The 19,695-nt window shown below is 34.6% G+C and overlaps 2 protein-coding genes across 2 annotated transcripts; one reads left to right on the top strand and one right to left on the bottom strand.

Annotated features, from left to right (window-relative positions):
- The first annotated feature begins 3,568 nt into the window (after positions 1–3,568).
- Positions 3,569–8,648, top strand: LOC117921485 (putative disease resistance protein RGA4). Its single transcript, XM_034839366.1, has 2 exons — positions 3,569–6,509; positions 8,370–8,648. The coding sequence occupies exon 1, from the start codon at positions 3,687–3,689 to the stop codon at positions 6,468–6,470; it is 2,784 nt and encodes a 927-aa protein (XP_034695257.1). The 5' UTR covers positions 3,569–3,686; the 3' UTR covers positions 6,471–6,509; positions 8,370–8,648.
- A 2,061-nt stretch (positions 8,649–10,709) lies between these two features.
- On the bottom strand, positions 10,710–16,720 carry LOC117921486 (pyrophosphate-energized vacuolar membrane proton pump). Its single transcript, XM_034839367.1, has 8 exons — positions 16,398–16,720; positions 13,699–14,273; positions 13,221–13,600; positions 13,065–13,151; positions 12,652–12,982; positions 11,775–12,185; positions 11,410–11,469; positions 10,710–11,291 (listed from the first exon to the last, which is right to left on the bottom strand). The coding sequence occupies exons 1-8, from the start codon at positions 16,648–16,650 to the stop codon at positions 11,085–11,087; spliced, it is 2,304 nt and encodes a 767-aa protein (XP_034695258.1). The 5' UTR covers positions 16,651–16,720; the 3' UTR covers positions 10,710–11,084.
- Positions 16,721–19,695: the final 2,975 nt, after the last annotated feature.

Genomic DNA, 19,695 nt, shown 5'->3' with positions numbered 1-19,695 from the left:
GTCAGGACATCTTTAATTATGACAAGTAACTAGACAGCCACGGGGTTAGTCTCTAGACGGCCGCGGGGTCCCATAGTTCCATATGAATTATTTTTCATATTTTCAATTGTCTCCCAAATTAATTTACAAAAAATATCAAACAACTTAGAACGTGTTTTCTATGCTCATAATTTAAAGTAAGCATTTGAAAACAATGATAACATTTTCATTTGAATTTGTCATTACACCACAGTTTCACCTTTATGCTTTATCTTTGAGTTTGAGGCCAAAAGGGCTCCATGGCCAAAAAAAGTCTGTTCTATCTAGACATCTTCCCAAACTTACAATCAAACAAAAATATTATCCGATCTAAACATCTTCTCAAACTCATAATCAAACTAGTCCTAGAAGTCACATAATTTCTTCTTTTTTTTTTCTTTTTTTTTACTTCAATTAAAACCACATTTTGAATAAACAATTTGAAACATGACCCGTACCTAATACTATTCGACCAAAACATGCCATTTTGACCCAAAATTCTTCTTTTCCAACATGTGTGATCTGTACGCGGCAAAAAGGTAAGAGTGAAATCAGGGGTCCAACACAATATGCACTTCATTCAACTCCAAACTTTCGTGCCTATACCAGAATTGGAATAGGTTGAGATGGACTCCACTCAATTACAATACATGCATTGATAATAAGGAACAAAAAGGTGAACCAGGTTTTTCTTCTCCAATTTGAATTCCTAAGCTTTTTTAAATTCAGTTAATTTATTTTTTTTTCTACCACCCCCTTAACAAAATTGTAATTAAATATGAAATGGGCTTTTACAGATAAGTTATATAATTTTTAAAGTATAATTTTTTATACTTCTATATATGGATTGCATTCTATATACCTTAATTATATTTTTGTACTCTAATCATCTTTTTTGTACTTAAGTTATATAATCTGTACGTTAATATTTTAGTCGCATATTTCATATCTTAGTTATTACTAACATTTGTTGTATTTAGGTAATAATTTTCATACTTTAATTATTTGATAACATTTTTTATACCTACGTTCCTTTTTTTTATTTTAATAGCTAGGCTACCTTTTTTGTACCTCAACACCCAGTTCGTATTCTTTCCATCATAGTTACATTAATATTCATATCTAGAACATACTTTTTCTGCCTTATAACTTTGGTTATTTTTTTTTTAAGCTTAGTACACCTTAGTCATATTTTTTATAATTTCATCACATTATTCATACTTAGATAATATTTTTTGTACTTTACTACCCTATTCATATTTTTTATAAGTCAATAGCATGTTTTATAATTGTTAATCAAACCACACACACGAGTGGAAATAAAGAAAAGACGAGATTTCTAATGTTATTAAGTGATCAATGTGATTCTTATATATACAAAGTGTACTAACACTTAAGAATACAATAATTAAATACAATAGGAGCAAACTCGTCATTCAATAAAAAATAAATCAATAAATAAATCCAAGGGGTGTTGCCCCCCTTAAACTCTTGCAAACTCAACCCCCATTACCCCTTACGTGGGATAACAAGATTGATTCAAGCTTTATAATATAACAGTAATTGGTTATATTATTTATATCTACATCGTACTTTTTATGTCTCCGTACCTTGGTAACATTTTTTGTACCTTATTATACATTAGTCAACATATTTCACATAATAGTCACATTTCTCATAATTAGATTGGTTATTCGTACCTAGATCATATTTTTCAGAAAATTTTCACATTATTCGTACTTGTACTATATATTTGTATGTGAGTACTCTAGTCACATTATTTATACTTAAAACATTTTTTGTACCTTAATACCTTAGGTGATATTTTTCATACTTTAGTACCTTAATCACATTTTTGATACCTAGATTACAATGTTTATACCTTTAATAATTTGATCAAAATTTTCATACCTAAGTCATGTTACTAATTTAAGTGTATTTTAGTACTTCAATCACATTCTTTTTACCCTTATCATATACTTTGTATCCTATACATTGCTTACTTTTTCGTATCAATGTAACAAATTTTTTACCATAATACATTGATAATATATTTTGTACCATTCTCATGATTTCCACACTTTGGTTACATTATTTGTATTCTAATCATAATTTCACTTATTCTAACCGATTTATAATAATATATATTTGTTTATTATTATTATTATTAAACAAAAAAATGTGAGTCAAAAGTCCAATGGTGAAAACTTGCACAATACCATAAATTTATACACAAAGATAAAAATAAACAAAAAAAAAATGTTATTATCTTAACCTTTCTTAAAAAAAAGTGGTGAGAACTTGCATAAAAGTACAAATTTACATAATTTTTAATTCATTTAGGATTCAGAAAAAAGAAATATGAAATAAATTACTGTATACTTCCAATTAAAGCTCTATAAATCACTTTAAGTTCCAAACATGAACAAATATCCAAATTTGATTAACTATCTATATGCAAAGAAAAAAGTAAAGTAAGACAACAAAAGATGCTCTGAACTTCTCAACAATGGAAGCGTAGAACTGAGTTGTGAGTTGTGAGATGTAAGAGTTTAGGTATGAACAAACTCATTTTCCTTATATGGCTAATCATTTTGTTCTTCTACCTCATTTTTCTTATTTTATATATATAGTTTATATGTGAATGTGCTTTGTAACTTATAGGGGGTGGAAAATGCTAGAGAAGGGAAAAGAGTAGCAAAGAATTTATTTTTTCTCTTGACATGTAACATGTGATAGTGTATGAATTATTATTAGGGTGGTGAATAACTCTTTTTAAATTTGTAGCATTTCCTATGAATTTGACGGACTGTGTTTTACTTAATTATTGCACTAATAAGTTGCTCCTTACTTGTGAAAAGTGAATTGTACATATTTAATAAGAACAATGAATTATTTTGTTAAATTTATCAACCATGGTGAATGGAGACTTGGAACCAATTACTAATTAGTCTCATTGTAAGGAGCCATAAATAATTAAATTAAGGCTATATCTAAGTATGGTGGCGCCAGTTTGACTTGGTCAACAGACCCTTAGCGGTTTCAATGTCTAAAGTCTAAATTGTGGTGGTCGGCATGTTGTCGGTGGAGCCGCGTCAAAAATTTAACATAGAAGGAAATTTCTTGGCAACTTCCTGCCTCTTAAGTCTATAATGGTGGGGCCAGTTTGAGACCCTTAGCGAAGGAAAAGTCTTTGGCAACTTCGTGCCTTTTAAGGGTGAAGTAATACCAGAATTATTTAGATGACCATTCAGAGCTAATGAAAGCTTTTTCAATATATCTAACTATATATATATGTTTTGTGGTATGGTCTTCTAAGCTTCTTCCTCTCTGATTGGTTTTCTGAAGTTAGAATTTCCTTGAATAATAAGTTGAATGCCTCAGAAATTTTATTCCATTATTAGCCTCAATCATGCATATCAAGCAAGCCTTGATGATTCAAATAAAGTAACCCCACTAGCCTCATATAATACAAACCGTATAAAGCAAAGCTCCAAATAAAGTAGCTCCTAAAGCCTCAATAATGCATCCCTCTGGCCCCACCGCTTTCAAAAGGATAGACCATAATTAAACTCACTAAAGCTGCAGATCTGATCTCTTCATCTCACTCGCCTTTATTCATCCTCCATTCCTCTTCATTCATCAATCCCACCTTCTTCACCCTCCCCATGGCTGATGTCCTCGTTTCTATTGTGCTGGAACGCTTAACTTCGGTTGCTGAACAGCAGATTCATGAACAAGTTTCTCTGGTTCAGGGTGTTAAATCAGAAATCCAAAGCCTCAAAAAGACACTCCGCTCCGTCCGAGATGTTCTTGAAGATGCCGAGAAGAGACAAGTGAAGGAAAAATCTGTCCGAGGTTGGTTGGAGAATCTCAAAGACATGGCCTACGAAATGGAGGACGTGCTGGATGAGTGGAGCATTGCTATTCTTCAATTCCAGATGGAGGGAGTTGAAAATGCTTCCACGTCTAAGAAGAAGGTAAGCTTCTGTATGCCCTCCCCTTGCATCTGTTTCAAGCAAGTTGCTTCTCGTCGTGACATTGCTCTTAAGATTAAGGGCATTAAACAACAACTAGATGATATTGAAAGGGAGAGAATTAGATTTAATTTTGTCTCTAGTGGGAGTGAGGAGCGACCAAAGCGACTTATAACTACCTCTGCAATTGATATTTCAGAGGTGTGCGGTCGGGATATGGATAAAAAAATCATATTAGACCATTTGTTGGGTAAGAAGTGTCAAGAGAAATCTGGCCTCTACATCGTCTCCATAGTTGGGACGGGAGGCATGGGCAAAACAACTCTTGCTCGACTAGCCTACCACCACCCAGAGGTGGAGTTCCATTTTGATGAAAGAATATGGGTCTGTGTCTCTGATCCTTTTGACCCATTCAGAGTTTTTAGGGCTATTGTTGAAGCCCTCCAAAAAGAGCCTAGTAAACTCCATGATTTGCAAGCTGTACAAGAAGAAATTAAAACACGTATTGCCGAAAAGAATTTCCTTCTTGTGCTAGATGATGTGTGGACCGAAGACAATCAATTGTGGGAAGAACTGAAGAACACCCTCCTCTGCGGAGCAGCAGGTAGTAGAATTCTGGCGACCACACGCAAAGAGAGTGTTGTTAAGATGATGAGAACTACGTACAAGCATCCCTTGGGGGAGCTGTCTTTGGAGCAATCTCGGGCATTATTCCATCAAATAGCTTTCTATGAAAGGAGTACTTGGGAGAAAGAGGAAGAATTAAAAGAAATTGGTGAGAAAATAGCAGACAAATGCAAGGGCTTGCCCCTCGCTATAAAAACTTTAGGGAATCTCTTGCGCATAAAAAATAGCGAGGAAGAATGGAAGAACGTATTGAATAGTGAAGTATGGCAGCTAGATGAGTTTGAGAGAGATATTTCCCCTGCTTTGTTGTTGAGTTATTATGATCTGCCCCCTGCAATTCAACGCTGCTTCTCATTTTGTGCTGTTTTTCCAAAAGACTCGGTTATTGAGAGAGATGAGCTGATCAAGTTGTGGATGGCACAAAGCTATCTCAAATCTGATGGGAGAAAAGAGATGGAGATGGTTGGGAGAACGTACTTTGAATATTTAGCTGCTCGGTCTTTCTTCCAAGATTTTGAAAAAGATGATGATGGTAATATAATAGGTTGTAAGATGCATGATATAGTGCATGATTTTGCTCAATATTTGACTCAGAATGAATGTTTTATTGTGGAGGTTGACAACCAACAAATGCAGAGTATAGACTTATCCTTCAAAAAGATTCGTCATACCACCTTAGTTGTCCGAAAAAGTACCCCTAATTTCGTCTCCACTTATAACATGAAGAATCTACACACCCTCTTGGCTAAGGCAGCATTCAATTCAAGAGTTCTTGAAGCCTTACCTAATTTGTTAGGGCATTTGACATGTCTTAGGGCATTGGATTTGAGCAGCAGTCAGTTGATTGAGGAACTTCCTAAGGAGATAGGAAAATTGATACATTTAAGATACCTTAACCTATCAAAGTGTTATAGTTTGAGAGAGTTGCCTGAAACAATTTGTGATTTATATAATTTGCAAACCTTAAATATTAAAGGTTGTTCCAATCTTCAGAAACTACCACAGGCAATGGGTAAACTAATTAATTTGAGGCATCTTGAAAATGATGGTACTCAGAATCTAAAGGGCTTGCCAAAAGGAATTGGAAGATTAAGCTCTCTTCAGACACTGGATGATTTCATTGTGAGTAGTCATGGCAATGATGAATGCCAAATAGGAAACCTGAGAAACTTGAACAACCTAAGAGGATTTCTTTTGATTAAAGGGTTGGATGAAGTGAAAGATGCAGGGGAGGCAGAAAAAGCAGAATTGAAGAATAAGGTACACCTCCAACGTTTGCAATTGAAATTTGGTAGAGAGGAGGGGACAAAGGGTGTGGCTGAAGCTCTACAACCCCATCCAAACTTGAAATTACTAAGGATAAACATGTATGGTGATAGAGAGTGGCCCAATTGGATGATGGGTTCATCATTAGCTCAACTGACAAAGCTTTGCCTCGACCATTGCATAAGATGTCCATGTTTGCCTCCTTTGGGGCAACTGCCTGTCCTCGAGGTGCTGTATATATGGTGTATGGGTGGTGTGAAATACATAGGTAGTGAGTTTTTGGGATCATCATCAACAGTATTCCCAAAGCTGAAGGCATTGACTATTTCTGATTTGGATGAATTGAAGCAATGGGAAATAAAAGAAAAAGAAGAGAGGTCAATAATGCCATGTCTCAATCTCTTGAAGACGTCATTCTGCCCAAAGCTGGAGGGACTGCCGGACCACATGCTCCAGAGGACAACATTGCAGAAATTGGACATCACAGGTTCTCCTATTCTGAAACGACGCTATCGAAAGGATATTGGAGAGGATCGACACAAAATATCTCATATCCCAGAAGTCAAATGTTCATCGGACTGAATGGTCATCACGCTTCACCTCATGTCGCTCTTGTTCCAGGTAATTAGAATTTATCTTAGTTTTCATTTCCATTGCATCCATAATCGCACACATTAATCTATTTCATGAATATTCTTTTTCTGAAGCTTTCCATTCTGCATAACATTATTATCTTGTATCCATAGGTCCATTTTGGCACATCTACACTGTTACTAAAGTGTTTATCCTATAATATCTACACCTTGCAAAATTTAAAAATAAAATAAGAGAAATAAAAATGAAAACCTTTTGTACAAAAAAACTTGAAACCTTTTCTATTCTAAAAGTGTTTTGTTACATGATCAAATACCTTGAAAAAGCTCCAACAACCGTGTAGAAGAGATCTTAGGCGATCTTTAGACTCTATATGTACTATATAATGTTATATATTATCAAATTCCGTTTTAGGGTACACTTTTGTTGGGTATGGGCCTAGTGTTCCCTCTTTTTTAGTGGAGCTGTGGGTTTTCGGCTTAGAGTAGACTTTTGTTGGGCCATGGGCCTAGTGTTTCCCCTTTTCTGGTGGTATGGGTGCAATGATTGATCAGGTTTTAGGCCCATGGGTATATATATAAATTGTAAAAATAAAGAAAATAGAGCGAAAAACTGAAAGCAGAAATTCAGAAAAAGTAAACTCTAAATTATCTCTTTCTAAAAACCCAAATTCTACTTATAGGGTTATAATCATAATGACTATAATTAATATATTTTTTTATAGTTATGAAGGTTATATGAATAGTTGAAAGGTTTAATACAAGGATGGTAACATTCACAAATTTCTACAAGTTTATAATATTCCCCTTTGATTGTTAGTCATTCTTATAATATCTCCGTTAAATTTTATTAAAAGTTAAGGATAAAAAATATCGGCTTTGACGGATATTTTGAAAAGAATTAAAAAAGATTATAAAACAAGAAATAATACATCTATTTAAGTTGTTATTCTTAAATAATATATGTATAATATAATTTGTAATATTCGACAATAAATTAATAATATATAACACTGAAAATATATTTCATAGAAAAATATAATTTAGATGTATTTAATGATAAAAAAGAAATGATTCCATATGTATGATTTTTAAAATATTTATAATTTTATTTTTAAATTTAAAATTCTATATATTTAATTAATATCTAAAATATTAACAAAAACTCATTAAAAATTATGATAATGGTTTTTATATTTTTAATACTTTGTTAAATTGAATTTGGATATAAGATAATTAAAATTCAATTTTACTAAAGTTATATATTATCAAATAGGATATTTATAGTGTTAAATACCTACTACTTTTCTCCCCTTAGTTTCTTTATCTATTATGGTTCTTAATTAGACAACTAAAAGTGTTTCCAAGCGAAGCTGATCTTTGCGTATCTTGGATCCTAATGGCGAGTTCTATTTATGAGAATGAGAATAAAAATAAGATGGGTACGAAGGTGAATCATATTACTACATACAAGAGAGAAACCAAAATTCCAACAAGAGTAAGATTTAATTTTCATAGTGATGAAGTTTTTATTCCTTTTCTTATTCCAAAAAATAATATTTCAAATATAATGCATGAGAAATAAAACAAATGAAAAACATGATCTAAATGTTAACTAATTAATATTTTAATAGCCTAACCTATTAGATTATTTGCTCAAAATATTGCCAAGAAAATTTCATAACTTATCAATAAAAACCATCTTGATTCTTGTCTCAAAATTATATCCAAAGGCATCATTTATTATTATTATTTGTCATTTTTAGTTGCAAGCTTTGATCTTTATTTTTGTCTTGACTTATTTTATTTGCTTCCTTATTTCTTTTCCATCTTAATTTTATTGGTTATGGAGTGTGAAGGAGATTAACACTATTGTTTTTCGTTTCAGAGAAGCAAGTTCAAATAAAGAGGAGAAAATTCCCAACACCTATGTATTGTGAAGTTGTCTATGAATCAATTTCAAATTGGTGATTTGTAAATTCTTTTTCTCTTTTTCTTTTCCCCTTTTATTGGTTTGCCTATAAATGTAAGAATGTGTAAACTTCAACTTTATTGTTTGGATTTATTTCCTACAACATAAATGGTTTGCGAATGATGGGAACTTGCATGCATGCATGCATGATGTTTCTTCTGATTTGTTTTAAGGACATATCTATTGTTAACCTAATGGATGAAGTGGGATGTTCTTGAAATTTCAATGCAAAGGTTTCAAATGCTTGGTTGTGATTCCAACAAAAATTCTCTCCTAGAGGGGGCTTTGCCTAATAAATGTGAGGTATTATCAAGTAACTTAAGGTCCGTTTGACCATGTTTTCTGAAACTTATTTTTTAAAATTGTTTTTTATTCTTTAATTTAAAAACAATTTTTAATAACAAGTTTCGGAAAACATGATCAAATGGATTCATGTTTTCCTTTTGTTTTTAAAAATTGGTGAAAACAACCCTTATTTGTTCTCTAAAAATTGTAATGTATTTCACTTTGTTTTTAAAAAATGTTTTCAGAGAATAATGATAAAACAATGTTAGAAAATTTTAAAAATAGTTTTCTGTTATTTAAAAACAAAAAATTGTTTTTAAATCAAATGACCAAATAGGCTCTTAATGTTTGTTTGGATACACTTTTTAGTTTTATAAAATGCTTTTTGTTTTTTATTTATAAAATTAGAAAATAGTAGTTTCTTTGTATAAGATATAAGAATTCTGATAATTTAAAAATAATTTAACAAATTGAAATATTAAAGAAAATTTACTATCTCAAAATTTAAAATTTTTTTAAATGAATTTAAAAAATATAAAATAAATTTATACTTTTTATACCAAATATCTATTTACATAAAAGTTTCTAATTTAAAAGAAAAAAAAATGGGAAACTCCAAGGGGTACTTAATTCTATAATGTTGGCATTATAATAGACAAGCTGTTGGTTGGGAGTTCCCGAGAAAGCATCTCCATACTTGGGATGGGAGGGATCGGCAAAACAACTCTTGCTCAATTAGCATACAACCACGAAAAGGTGAAGGCCTGTTTCCATCAAAGGGTGTGGGTCTGTGTCTCTGATCCTTTTGACCCAATGAGGAATTCTAGGGCTATTCTTTAAGCTCTCCAGAAAGAGTCTTCTGGTTTCCATGAGCTGGAAGCTGTACAACAAAAAATTCGCACACTTATTGCCGATGAGAAGTTCCTACTTGTGCTACGATGTTTGGACTGAAAACTATGAATTGTGGGAACAAGTAAAGAGTTCTCTCAAGGGTGGGGCACCGGGAAGTAGAATTTTGGTGACCACACGAAACAAAAACGTTTCTACAATCATGGGAACCACGTACAAGCAACCCTTAGGAGAAGTGTCCAAGGAGCAATGCCGGTCATTGTTCAGTACCATAGCGTTTCATGGGAGGAGTGGAGTATCTTGAAAGTTGTGGTACTCTAGAGGGCTTACCAAAAGGAATTGGAAGATTAATCTCTCTTCAGGCACTGGATGTTTTCATTGTGAGTAGTCATGGCAATGATGAATGCCAACTAGGAGACCTGAGAAACTTGAACAACCTAAGAGGACGTCTTTCCGTTGAAGGGTTGGATGAAGTGAAAGATGCTGGTGAGGCAGAAAAAGCAGAATTGAAGAATATGATCCTCCAACGTTTGGATTTGGTAGAAAGGAGGGGACCAAGGGTGTGGCTGAAGCTCTACAACCCCATCCAAACTTGAAATCTCTACGTATATTCGATTATGGTGATAGAGAGTGGCCCAATTGGATGATGGGTTCATCATTAGCTCAACTGAAAATACTTTACCTTGACTCTTGCTTAAGATGTCCATGTTTGCCTCCTTTGGGGCAACTGCCTGTCCTTGAGAAGCTGGTGATATGGAAGATGTATGGTGTGATATACATAGGTAGTGAGTTTTTGGGATCATCATCAACAGTATTCCCAAAGCTGAAGGAATTGGCTATTTTACGTTTGTGGATGAATTGAAGCAATGGGAAATAAAAGAAAAAAAAAGTGAGATCAACAATGCCATGTCTCAATCACCATTAATAAACTATTAATAAAATCAACTATTAATAAAACAGTTAGACATCATTTAACAAACATACCTTAGATATCTATTTTTTTTAAATTTGGAGATGATAAAGCTAAAATCCAAGAGTTAAAAAAGACCGGCATCATTTTCCATCTACCTAGGCCCTGCACGCATTTAACCCAAACAAAAACTACAAAGCTCCACACTGATGGACAGCAAAAATACCCAAAATTGATGAACATGTTCTCCTTGCTTTTAATGGAAAAAAGGATAAGGTTACAAGGAAATTAGGAACAGAGCTGTTCTAAAAAGAGGTATAAAGAAAAGTAACACACTACCATCCTGACTCTTCTGTGACAGTTAACCATTTTGCCTGTCCTCCCTTACCAATCATGATTATCATCATCATCATCATCAGCCCTTCAAAAATAATATTTCCCTAAACATAGAAACCAACTTGAAAAACCCACAATGTGGGGATGGATGGATATGGAGATTAGATGAATTGGTGAGAGGTGCCCAATAAATACTGGGGAAAAAAGGGCTAATCACCCCTTTGCCCATGTATTTTTCATCATCCAATTCCTCAGAAGATCTTGAAAAGCAACCCACCATGAGTGGCAAAAAAGGGAGCAAAGACGAGAGACTCCACTGCCATGAGCTTGATAAGGATGTTGAGCGATGGGCCTGAGGTGTCCTTCAGTGGGTCTCCAATGGTGTCACCAATCACAGCTGCCTTGTGTGGATCAGACCCCTTTGGGCCAAGGGTCCTTGCATGCTCGGAAGCACCAGCCTAACAACAAAATTCCAAAAATTACCACTTAATGGAATAATATCGTCAAAGCAATAATAACAGTAAACACGGGCCAAGAGAGGAAACCACCTATAGCCTCACTTAACCGTATGCTTACCTCAATGTACTTCTTGGCATTATCCCATGCACCGCCAGTGTTAGAAGCAGAGATTGCTATCTGTTAAAAGCACACATCCAAAAGAGCAAATCAGAAAATAAAATTTCAATTAACAGCCAAAAACAAAGCTCCTAGAAAGTACTTCAGATAAGCATTTTGTTAATTTGCGAAGTCTCCGACTACTCATGCATGTCTATATTGCTAAACACACCTAACAAGATTTTGTTCCCAAATTTCACTAACTTAAATTCAACCCTGACTTTTCTTCGCATAATTCATGATACTTTTAAGATAAACTGCTATTTTTTTTTAATAGATCAGAAACCATGAAATTCCAATTATACATTTAATGATCATGATATTACCTGGACACCAGAAACAAGGGCGCCAGCTAGTACTCCAGATAGAGTCTCCACGCCAAAGAAGGTCCCAACGATAAGGGGTGTGAGCATGACAAGGGCACCAGGTGGAATCATCTCCTTAATGGATGCATCAGTAGAGATCTTGACACAAGTGGCATAATCAGGCTTGGCGAGGCCCTCCATCAGACCTGGAATGGTGTTGAACTGTCTGCGAACCTCCTCAACCATCTTAAGAGCTGCACTTCCCACACTCTTCATGGTCATGGCTGAGAACCAGTAAGGAAGCATTGCACCAACAAGCAAACCAATGAAGACCTTTGGAGTCAAGACATCAACAGTTGAGATCGATGCACGACTTACAAAGGCACCAAACAGTGCCAAAGACACAAGTGCCGCAGATCCAATTGCAAATCCCTGAGAACAAATGTAAATCAAACATAAAAATGAAGTTACAAACAGCCAAGTGAAGCTAAAAGAAATGTACACAATTAGATTTCAATAACAAATTACACAGCATAGCTGTGCATTGTATGGACTGAGTTTGCTTCACATTAGTTAAGACAACCAACAGGCAGCTCACCACTTACAAGTTGTGAATAGAACCTTCTGGCTTACTGCTCATAGGAATGGCATTAGTTTAACACAAAAATGAACTACAACGCCTCTACACACTCTGAAAATTTATACTGAGATATTTTATTCCAAATTCAAAAATTGAGTTTCATCAATTTATAGGCCTAGTCAAAAGCCATATGGATGATAGGATGAGCCTTTCGTCTAAGGATACTTACCCTTCATGGATTTGGACCTTGCATAATGCATGTGATGATAAGACACTTTTCAATGACAACATTAGAACCAACCTACAGATGTGATTTACCTTCCCAATGGCAGCAGTGGTGTTGCCTGCGGCATCAAGTGCATCAGTTCTCTCTCGGATTCTGTGGCTCATGCCAGCCATCTCGGCAATTCCTCCCGCATTGTCACTGATGGGACCATAAGCATCAATAGCAAGCCCAGTAGCAATGGTACTCAGCATTCCTAGGGCTGCCACTGCAATGCCATACATGGCAGCAAAACTGAAACTAACAAAAATACTAACTGCAATAGCAAAAATAGGAATGATGACAGATTTGTATCCCAAAGCAAGGCCAAAGATGACATTAGTGGCAGCTCCAGTCCTGCAGGAATCAGCCACATCTTGCACAGGGCTGCAAATAAAAGAAACACAAGAATCAGAGTAGGAAAGCTGAAGACTATAACAAGGCAGGAATTCAGTGAGATTATAGATACCTGTATGCATTGCTAGTGTAATACTCAGTTACAAACCCAATAATAAGTCCAGCCCAAAGACCAACACCCACACATAAGAACAGCTGCCTGCAAACCCAAATTGAGTTAGTAGATGTATATCCATTTTTTCCAAGGAATTAACAATGTAAACCTTACCAATTCTTCACAACTTTCTGAGAGCCAAAATTGAAGATTGTGAAGGATGATGGAAGGGCAATCCAACTAACAATTGCAACTCCCACAGTCATAAGAACAGTGGAGATGATAAGCTGTTTCTTTAATGCTGGTTCGATTTCCTTGACAGCCTTGATTTCAAAGAAATCCGTTGCAAAGAGAGTGGTGATCAAACAAACAAGGATACCCATGGAACTAACAAGAAGGGGATAACACATAGCAGTGAAATCATGATTGATACCAAATGATGAGATGGAAGCAACAACAAGAGCAGCACAGGATGACTCAGCATAAGAGCCAAAAAGATCAGATCCCATTCCAGCAATATCCCCAACATTATCACCAACATTGTCCGCTATCACCTACAAGAAGAACATTGGAAGCTAATTATTAAAAACCCAAGGGGGCAATGTATTAAAGAACCGGATGCACTAGACTTTCAAGTGATGATATTGCTTACAGCTGGATTTCTTGGATCATCTTCAGGAATGTTCCTCTCAACCTTTCCCACAAGATCAGCACCAACATCAGCAGCCTTTGTGTAGATTCCACCACCAACTCTACCAAAGAGAGCCATGGAAGATCCACCAAGTCCATAACCAGTAATAGCCTCAAAAAGGCCTTCCCAGTCATCACCATAGTAGAGCTTGAAGAGATTGATAGCTATGTATAGCACCAAAAGACCGTTTGCAGCAAGCAGAAAACCCATGACAGCACCAGACCTGAATGCAACAATGAATGCCTTCCCAACACCCTTTCTTGCTTCTAGAGTTGTTCTTGCATTAGCATATGTAGCAATTTTCATCCCAAGGAAACCAGATATGACTGAGGTGACAGCACCAAGCATGAAGGATACAGTGCTGAAGATAGCAGTGGCCAGTGCAGGCTTGCACATCTCCTGCGGGTTGTAAGTGCAAACCTGGCTCTTTGTACTGAAGCCATTGACAGAACCCAGAAAGAGGAAGATCAAAATTGCAAAAGCAACCATGAAGACACCAACATACTGGTATTCAGTGAAAAGAAAAGAGGTTGCACCTGTTACAGCCAAATATGGACCAAAACATTAAAAAAACATGTTGATATACAAATAAATAAAGAAAAAATTTTGCAACTTAAACATGAATACAAAAAGGATTCTAGTTAACGTGTGAAGCAAAAGAGCATAGAATAATACAATACAGAGATAACAGATATATAAGGAAACATCTCTATCATAATGTGATAATGTAGTAATGCCATGAGCAACAGAGAGCACTATCAATTTGACATACTACAGAGATGCATATTACAAGTAAGAGTGATAAAAAGGAGTGCAGTTCGCTAGCAACACAACAAATTGCAAGATGCGGGTAAATCAGAGAACAAATATTGCAATTAGAAATATCAAATATCAAGAGATAAAACAGCAACCAGACAAATCCCAAATTCAAATTGAATGCAGTCATTCCACAAGAACAAAACGCATGGCTAATCAAACAAGGGACTGGATGCCCTCAAATATTGGTTTGAGGACTGGAGTAGTATCAAATGCTGTGAATCATCCTCAAATCTTTTTTTTTTTTTTTTTTGATAGGCAATGATTCATCCTCAAATCTTATATTAAAACTCCTCAAAAGAACATTGGAATATATTTCTTAAAAATTATGATAAAAGGATTCACAAGTGATAAAGGGAATGTCAAAATAATAACAATAACATAATAATAATAATAATAACAACAACAACTAGTACAATAATAAGTAATAGTACCACTACTACTACAAGTCAAAAAAGGTAGCTTCCAGCAACATCTCCAACAGGAAAATGCTACCTTTTGCAGTAAAGAGTTTTCGATGAAAATGTAGCCGAAATCATTATGTTGGACGATTACATAAGATAAAAAACTAAATACCCTTTTGGGAAATATTAAAAATTATCAACAAAAGTACTTCAAAAGTAGCAATGGACTGTGATTAGTATTATTACTACTCTCATAGTCGTTAATATATATATATATATAAGTTGAGAAAGATGGGTTGTCATAGAGTTAAGAAACAACTGCAATAGAACTTTTCCCTGAATTATTTAGACCGATCCATGTCTGCATAAAGTAATACAATTGCAAGAAACAAAATTATTATATTCCATTTTTACATTTATTATTGTTAACATATGACATGAACATAGTCCCCCCCTCACCCCACACACATGCATATATGACACACATACATATATGTGTGCGCGTGTGAATATTATATGTACACATTCGCTATATACATAAATAATAAATACACACTCATGTGCCCCATGTGATGTCCACGCTACCAATTATTATTATTGATATTAATGTCAAAATAAACCGAAAAGCTTTATTTAGAAAGGACAAAATAATTAACACCAAGTACTGATATCAATAAAACAGAACTGCACAAAGTGAAGAATACTCTTCCTCCAGAGAAGAAAAAACAAATAAACCCTAGATCTGAACAATGATACAACCAAGCAAAAATTAAAATATGTTAAACAAATAGCAAAAAAGCGGATCGAACTGAAAACCCCACCTAAGATATGATATCAAAACCTCAAACTGGAACCAACATAAACCCTAAAACGTTGACACACGCAGAGAAAACCCAGCTCCATTTGGCAGCTGATAAAATGCGGAAAACAAAGCAACCAGATACCAGAGGATTTCTGGTAAATTAAAGTTCCATGTAAACAATCTAAAACCATTGTTGTACCAAGCCTTCATAGTAATCGAACCCCAGAAACCAATAAAACTCAAAGCTTTTTAACAAATTTTTTGTCGAGTAAAATAGTACGCTTCGTCTGGCTGCTGAGGAAACTGTGGAAAAGAAAAACCAAACCGCTCAAGTAACCACAATAAGGTGGGTTAGGATAACAATGAATATTTCCCTGTTATTATTTCTGAAACCAAAACAAAAATAAAATTTTCAAAATCCGGTTTTCCTAGGTTTTCTTAGCAACCAAACGGATGCCAAGCTTTACGTTTCCAGGACACTACAAATTCTTCTCCTTTCCTCGATTTCCTCAGGAACCAAACAGAAGCAAAACATTTCACCTTCCTGATACACAAAAGCAAGATCCATAAAAACAAAAACACGCTCAAACAGCACCACAGATCTACCAAAAACCTCAAGATCTAAACCCGAACCTCACCTTCGGAGATGGCGCTCTGTATCTCGGCGCACTTCACGACCACGTTGTGGTCATTGAGGCCTTCCTCTTCCTCAATCAGGTAGTCTCCGTAACCAGCGCCCTTGCCGTTGTTCGACGACGAAGAGTGCCGGTCCGGTGAGACCTTGATGCGCGAGACCAGAAACCACTGAATTAGAGAGAACACGATTCCGATAAAGGCGCAGACCGGAACCACTATCTCCGTCGCCAGATCCGACAATATCGTCGATCCCATCCTCGCCGGAACCCTACAACTCGCCGGAAAAATGGACAGAGTGAAAAAGAGTGTCACAGAGCTCTTGCTCTGTCGTCGACCGATTGAGGGTTTATATCGATATCCAGGAAAAATCAGAAGCAGGATTCAGATGCTTGACTCCCTTCCTTATTACGCTACACTTGCGACAGGGATCGTACATGTGGAGTTAGCACGCGTGTGGGACTATCAGACGGTGTGGGATTAGGGAACAGGTGTGGTATGGTGGGGCAAGCCACATCGTGTGAGGAAGGCGACGTTTTACCCAGTGTGGATAAAGCGGAAGAAGGAGATAACTTTAGCGCGTATTTTAGACGCATCAATGTCGGAATTGGCTTTTGGAGAATGTATAGCGTGCTCCGCAAGACCACTAATCATCATGCTCCCTCACATCGCTTTCTAATCATTCTTGTCTCTTTCCCCTTCAAAATATATGGACTTTTGTAAATGAATTCAAAATATTTCACCTCATATAAAATATTTGAAAACCCCATGACTCTAATAATACATTATTTATCTCACATTCAATATTTCAAGAGATCATAGCAATTATAAATACTAAATTACAAAATTTAATATTTTTATGGAATGTGGAAAAAAATTATAAGCAAAAAAATATTTCATAATGATTAATCTCGATATTTCATTTAAAGTAAATAATATCTTAAAATATACATATCAGCGGATAATCTATCTCACCGATTATTTATTAGATAAGTACTTAGAGTACGTTTGGTATTAATTTTGAAAAACGTTTTTAATCTTTTTAATATTTTTAAGTGTTAAAAATATTAGTAGTGTTTTCTAGAATTATTATCAAATAAATTCTTATTTTATTCCATCATCAATCAAATATAGAATATGATATAACATTCGAATTCCTTATCTTATTCCATATTTGATCTAATAACCAAACATGACCTTAATATTTAATATTAATATGGTTTAAATAAAATTAAAATCACAAAAATAAGGATAAAAGTAAAACTCCTCGTTAAAAAAAAATGGTCAAAACTTTCCACGGACGTGATGAGGGCCAAAGATGATCCATTAGATAATTGATAGTGTACGAGCGGGGAGTAGAGAAGAAATACCCAAAAATTGGTCACACAGATTGGCTAGTAGTTAGAGGATATTTTGGAGGTTTTTCGAACGGCTTCTGAGGCTCCTGACGTCGCTGCCTCGTATTGGATGGTGTGCAGAGTCGTCTGTATGGATAATACCCTTCTTTTTTTATTTATTCATTTATTAAAAAAAACTTGTGGTTTTTACTTACTTTTCGGTAACCACTCGCACGGTCGCACCTCACGAGCCAACATCTCGACTCAAAACAGACCAAGATTTGTGGACATATCTCATAAAAATGGTCAATTTTAAACCGCAGAAGACAGTGTCATATAACCAAGGCTTAGTGGTATGGGGAAGCTCCAATACATGTGATATAGGGGGGTAAAAGTTTGTTGCTTCTTCATGAAGAGTGGATATGAGAGTGAGTGGAGGGAGGGGAGAAGAAGACAGGTGGACATGAGCAGGGCAGTGGGCAGTGGGTATTTTGTTTGCTTTATACTGAAGAAGAAAGCAACATGGTGGTCCATGGAGGTGGAGGTTGAGACTCGCCTCTCAAGGCTCTGCGCCATACAGGACCCCACTTTTCCTCAGTGTATTCCAAGGATCCAGTTGTCCAATCCTCTTTCATATCTTCCCGAGAAATGTCCACCAAACACTATGTGATAAACTGATAATACGTTGCTTCTACCAAAACGTATGTGTCTGTTTTTTTTTTGGTTTAAAATTAATGATAGGGTTTCTTTGTTTATTGTTGTGTGTCTGGTTTGGGTAATTTATTTGATTTTCACTCTACCCACAATTGTAAAAATTTAATTTTTACCAAAAAATATTTCTTTATTATTTTTGTAAAGCATTTTTAATGAAAGCGTTTTCTTTAAATATGTTTTTTTTGAAGAATCACCCATAAAATATTTCCTCAAAAAACATCATAAGTATTTTCCAATTCAGATGAAATAACCAGAAGAAAACATGATATGGACTAAAAAAAAAATAGAATTTCTAAAATAACCAAATTAAAATTATAAAATTCTAATATAAGATCGTTGTATTAGATTTTTAAAGGGAAAAGTTCAATTTGATTCACTGATATGAAAATATATGGAAAAAAAAAATAACCCAAAAATTTTTACATTATTATTTATTATGTTCATTTATTTAAAAATAATTTAAAATATATGTATTTTTTAATAAATCATCCAATTATTCTTAAAAATATATTTTTACTTGTCATGTTATTGTACAAATTTTTTTCTAGAAAAATCAAACAAGAAGTTTGAATTTCTGGATTTTTTTTTAAGGATAAAATCAAACAAAAAAAAAAAGGTTTTAAATGAAGGGTTAAATGATTGATTTTAAATAATATGAAAAACAATGTTGTACCATCCCTGGTGAAAGGTGGCCTTCTCCTTTATGCCAGACAGCTTTGCATATGAAAAGGAAAGGTCATACCATTTCAGTCCTTTATATGCTAAACAACTACTCAACAAGCATGCCCTGTTAGAGATGGGTATCCTTTTCACATACATAAGAGCCCCTTACATTCATGAACTAAATGACAATGTTTCAAAGGCCCTTCCATATCTACTAGGTTAGGGTTTCTAAGTTGGGAAATTTTAAGTTCTTTTTCAACTCTCTAGTCTAATGTTTGGTGGAGGGGTCCTTATAACTTTTCTAAAATCTTTCCAAGCATGGTTGGATCCACATTATCGGTTTATACTTGAATCAAAACAAAACTGATTTTTTATTGATGAAAAAATTAAAATAAATCAAATTAATTTAAGGTTGGTTCAATTTGAGTTAGATTATCAAATTGATATTAATTTGTTTGTCTAAAAGTCAATTTGTTAAAAAAAAATTAAATTGAGTTTGCATTTCAAAATATATTTAAAGATTTTACTCAGGAATATATTTAAAAATTAATTTTATTATAGTCTAATAATAATGAATTACTTTAATAAA

The sequence above is a fragment of the Vitis riparia genome, chromosome 9 (assembly GCF_004353265.1).
Source record: "Vitis riparia cultivar Riparia Gloire de Montpellier isolate 1030 chromosome 9, EGFV_Vit.rip_1.0, whole genome shotgun sequence".
In the NCBI taxonomy this organism is placed as follows: Eukaryota; Viridiplantae; Streptophyta; class Magnoliopsida; order Vitales; family Vitaceae; genus Vitis; species Vitis riparia.
Note: the sequence above shows the minus strand (reverse complement) of the source record. Positions and strands in the feature narration are given on the sequence as shown.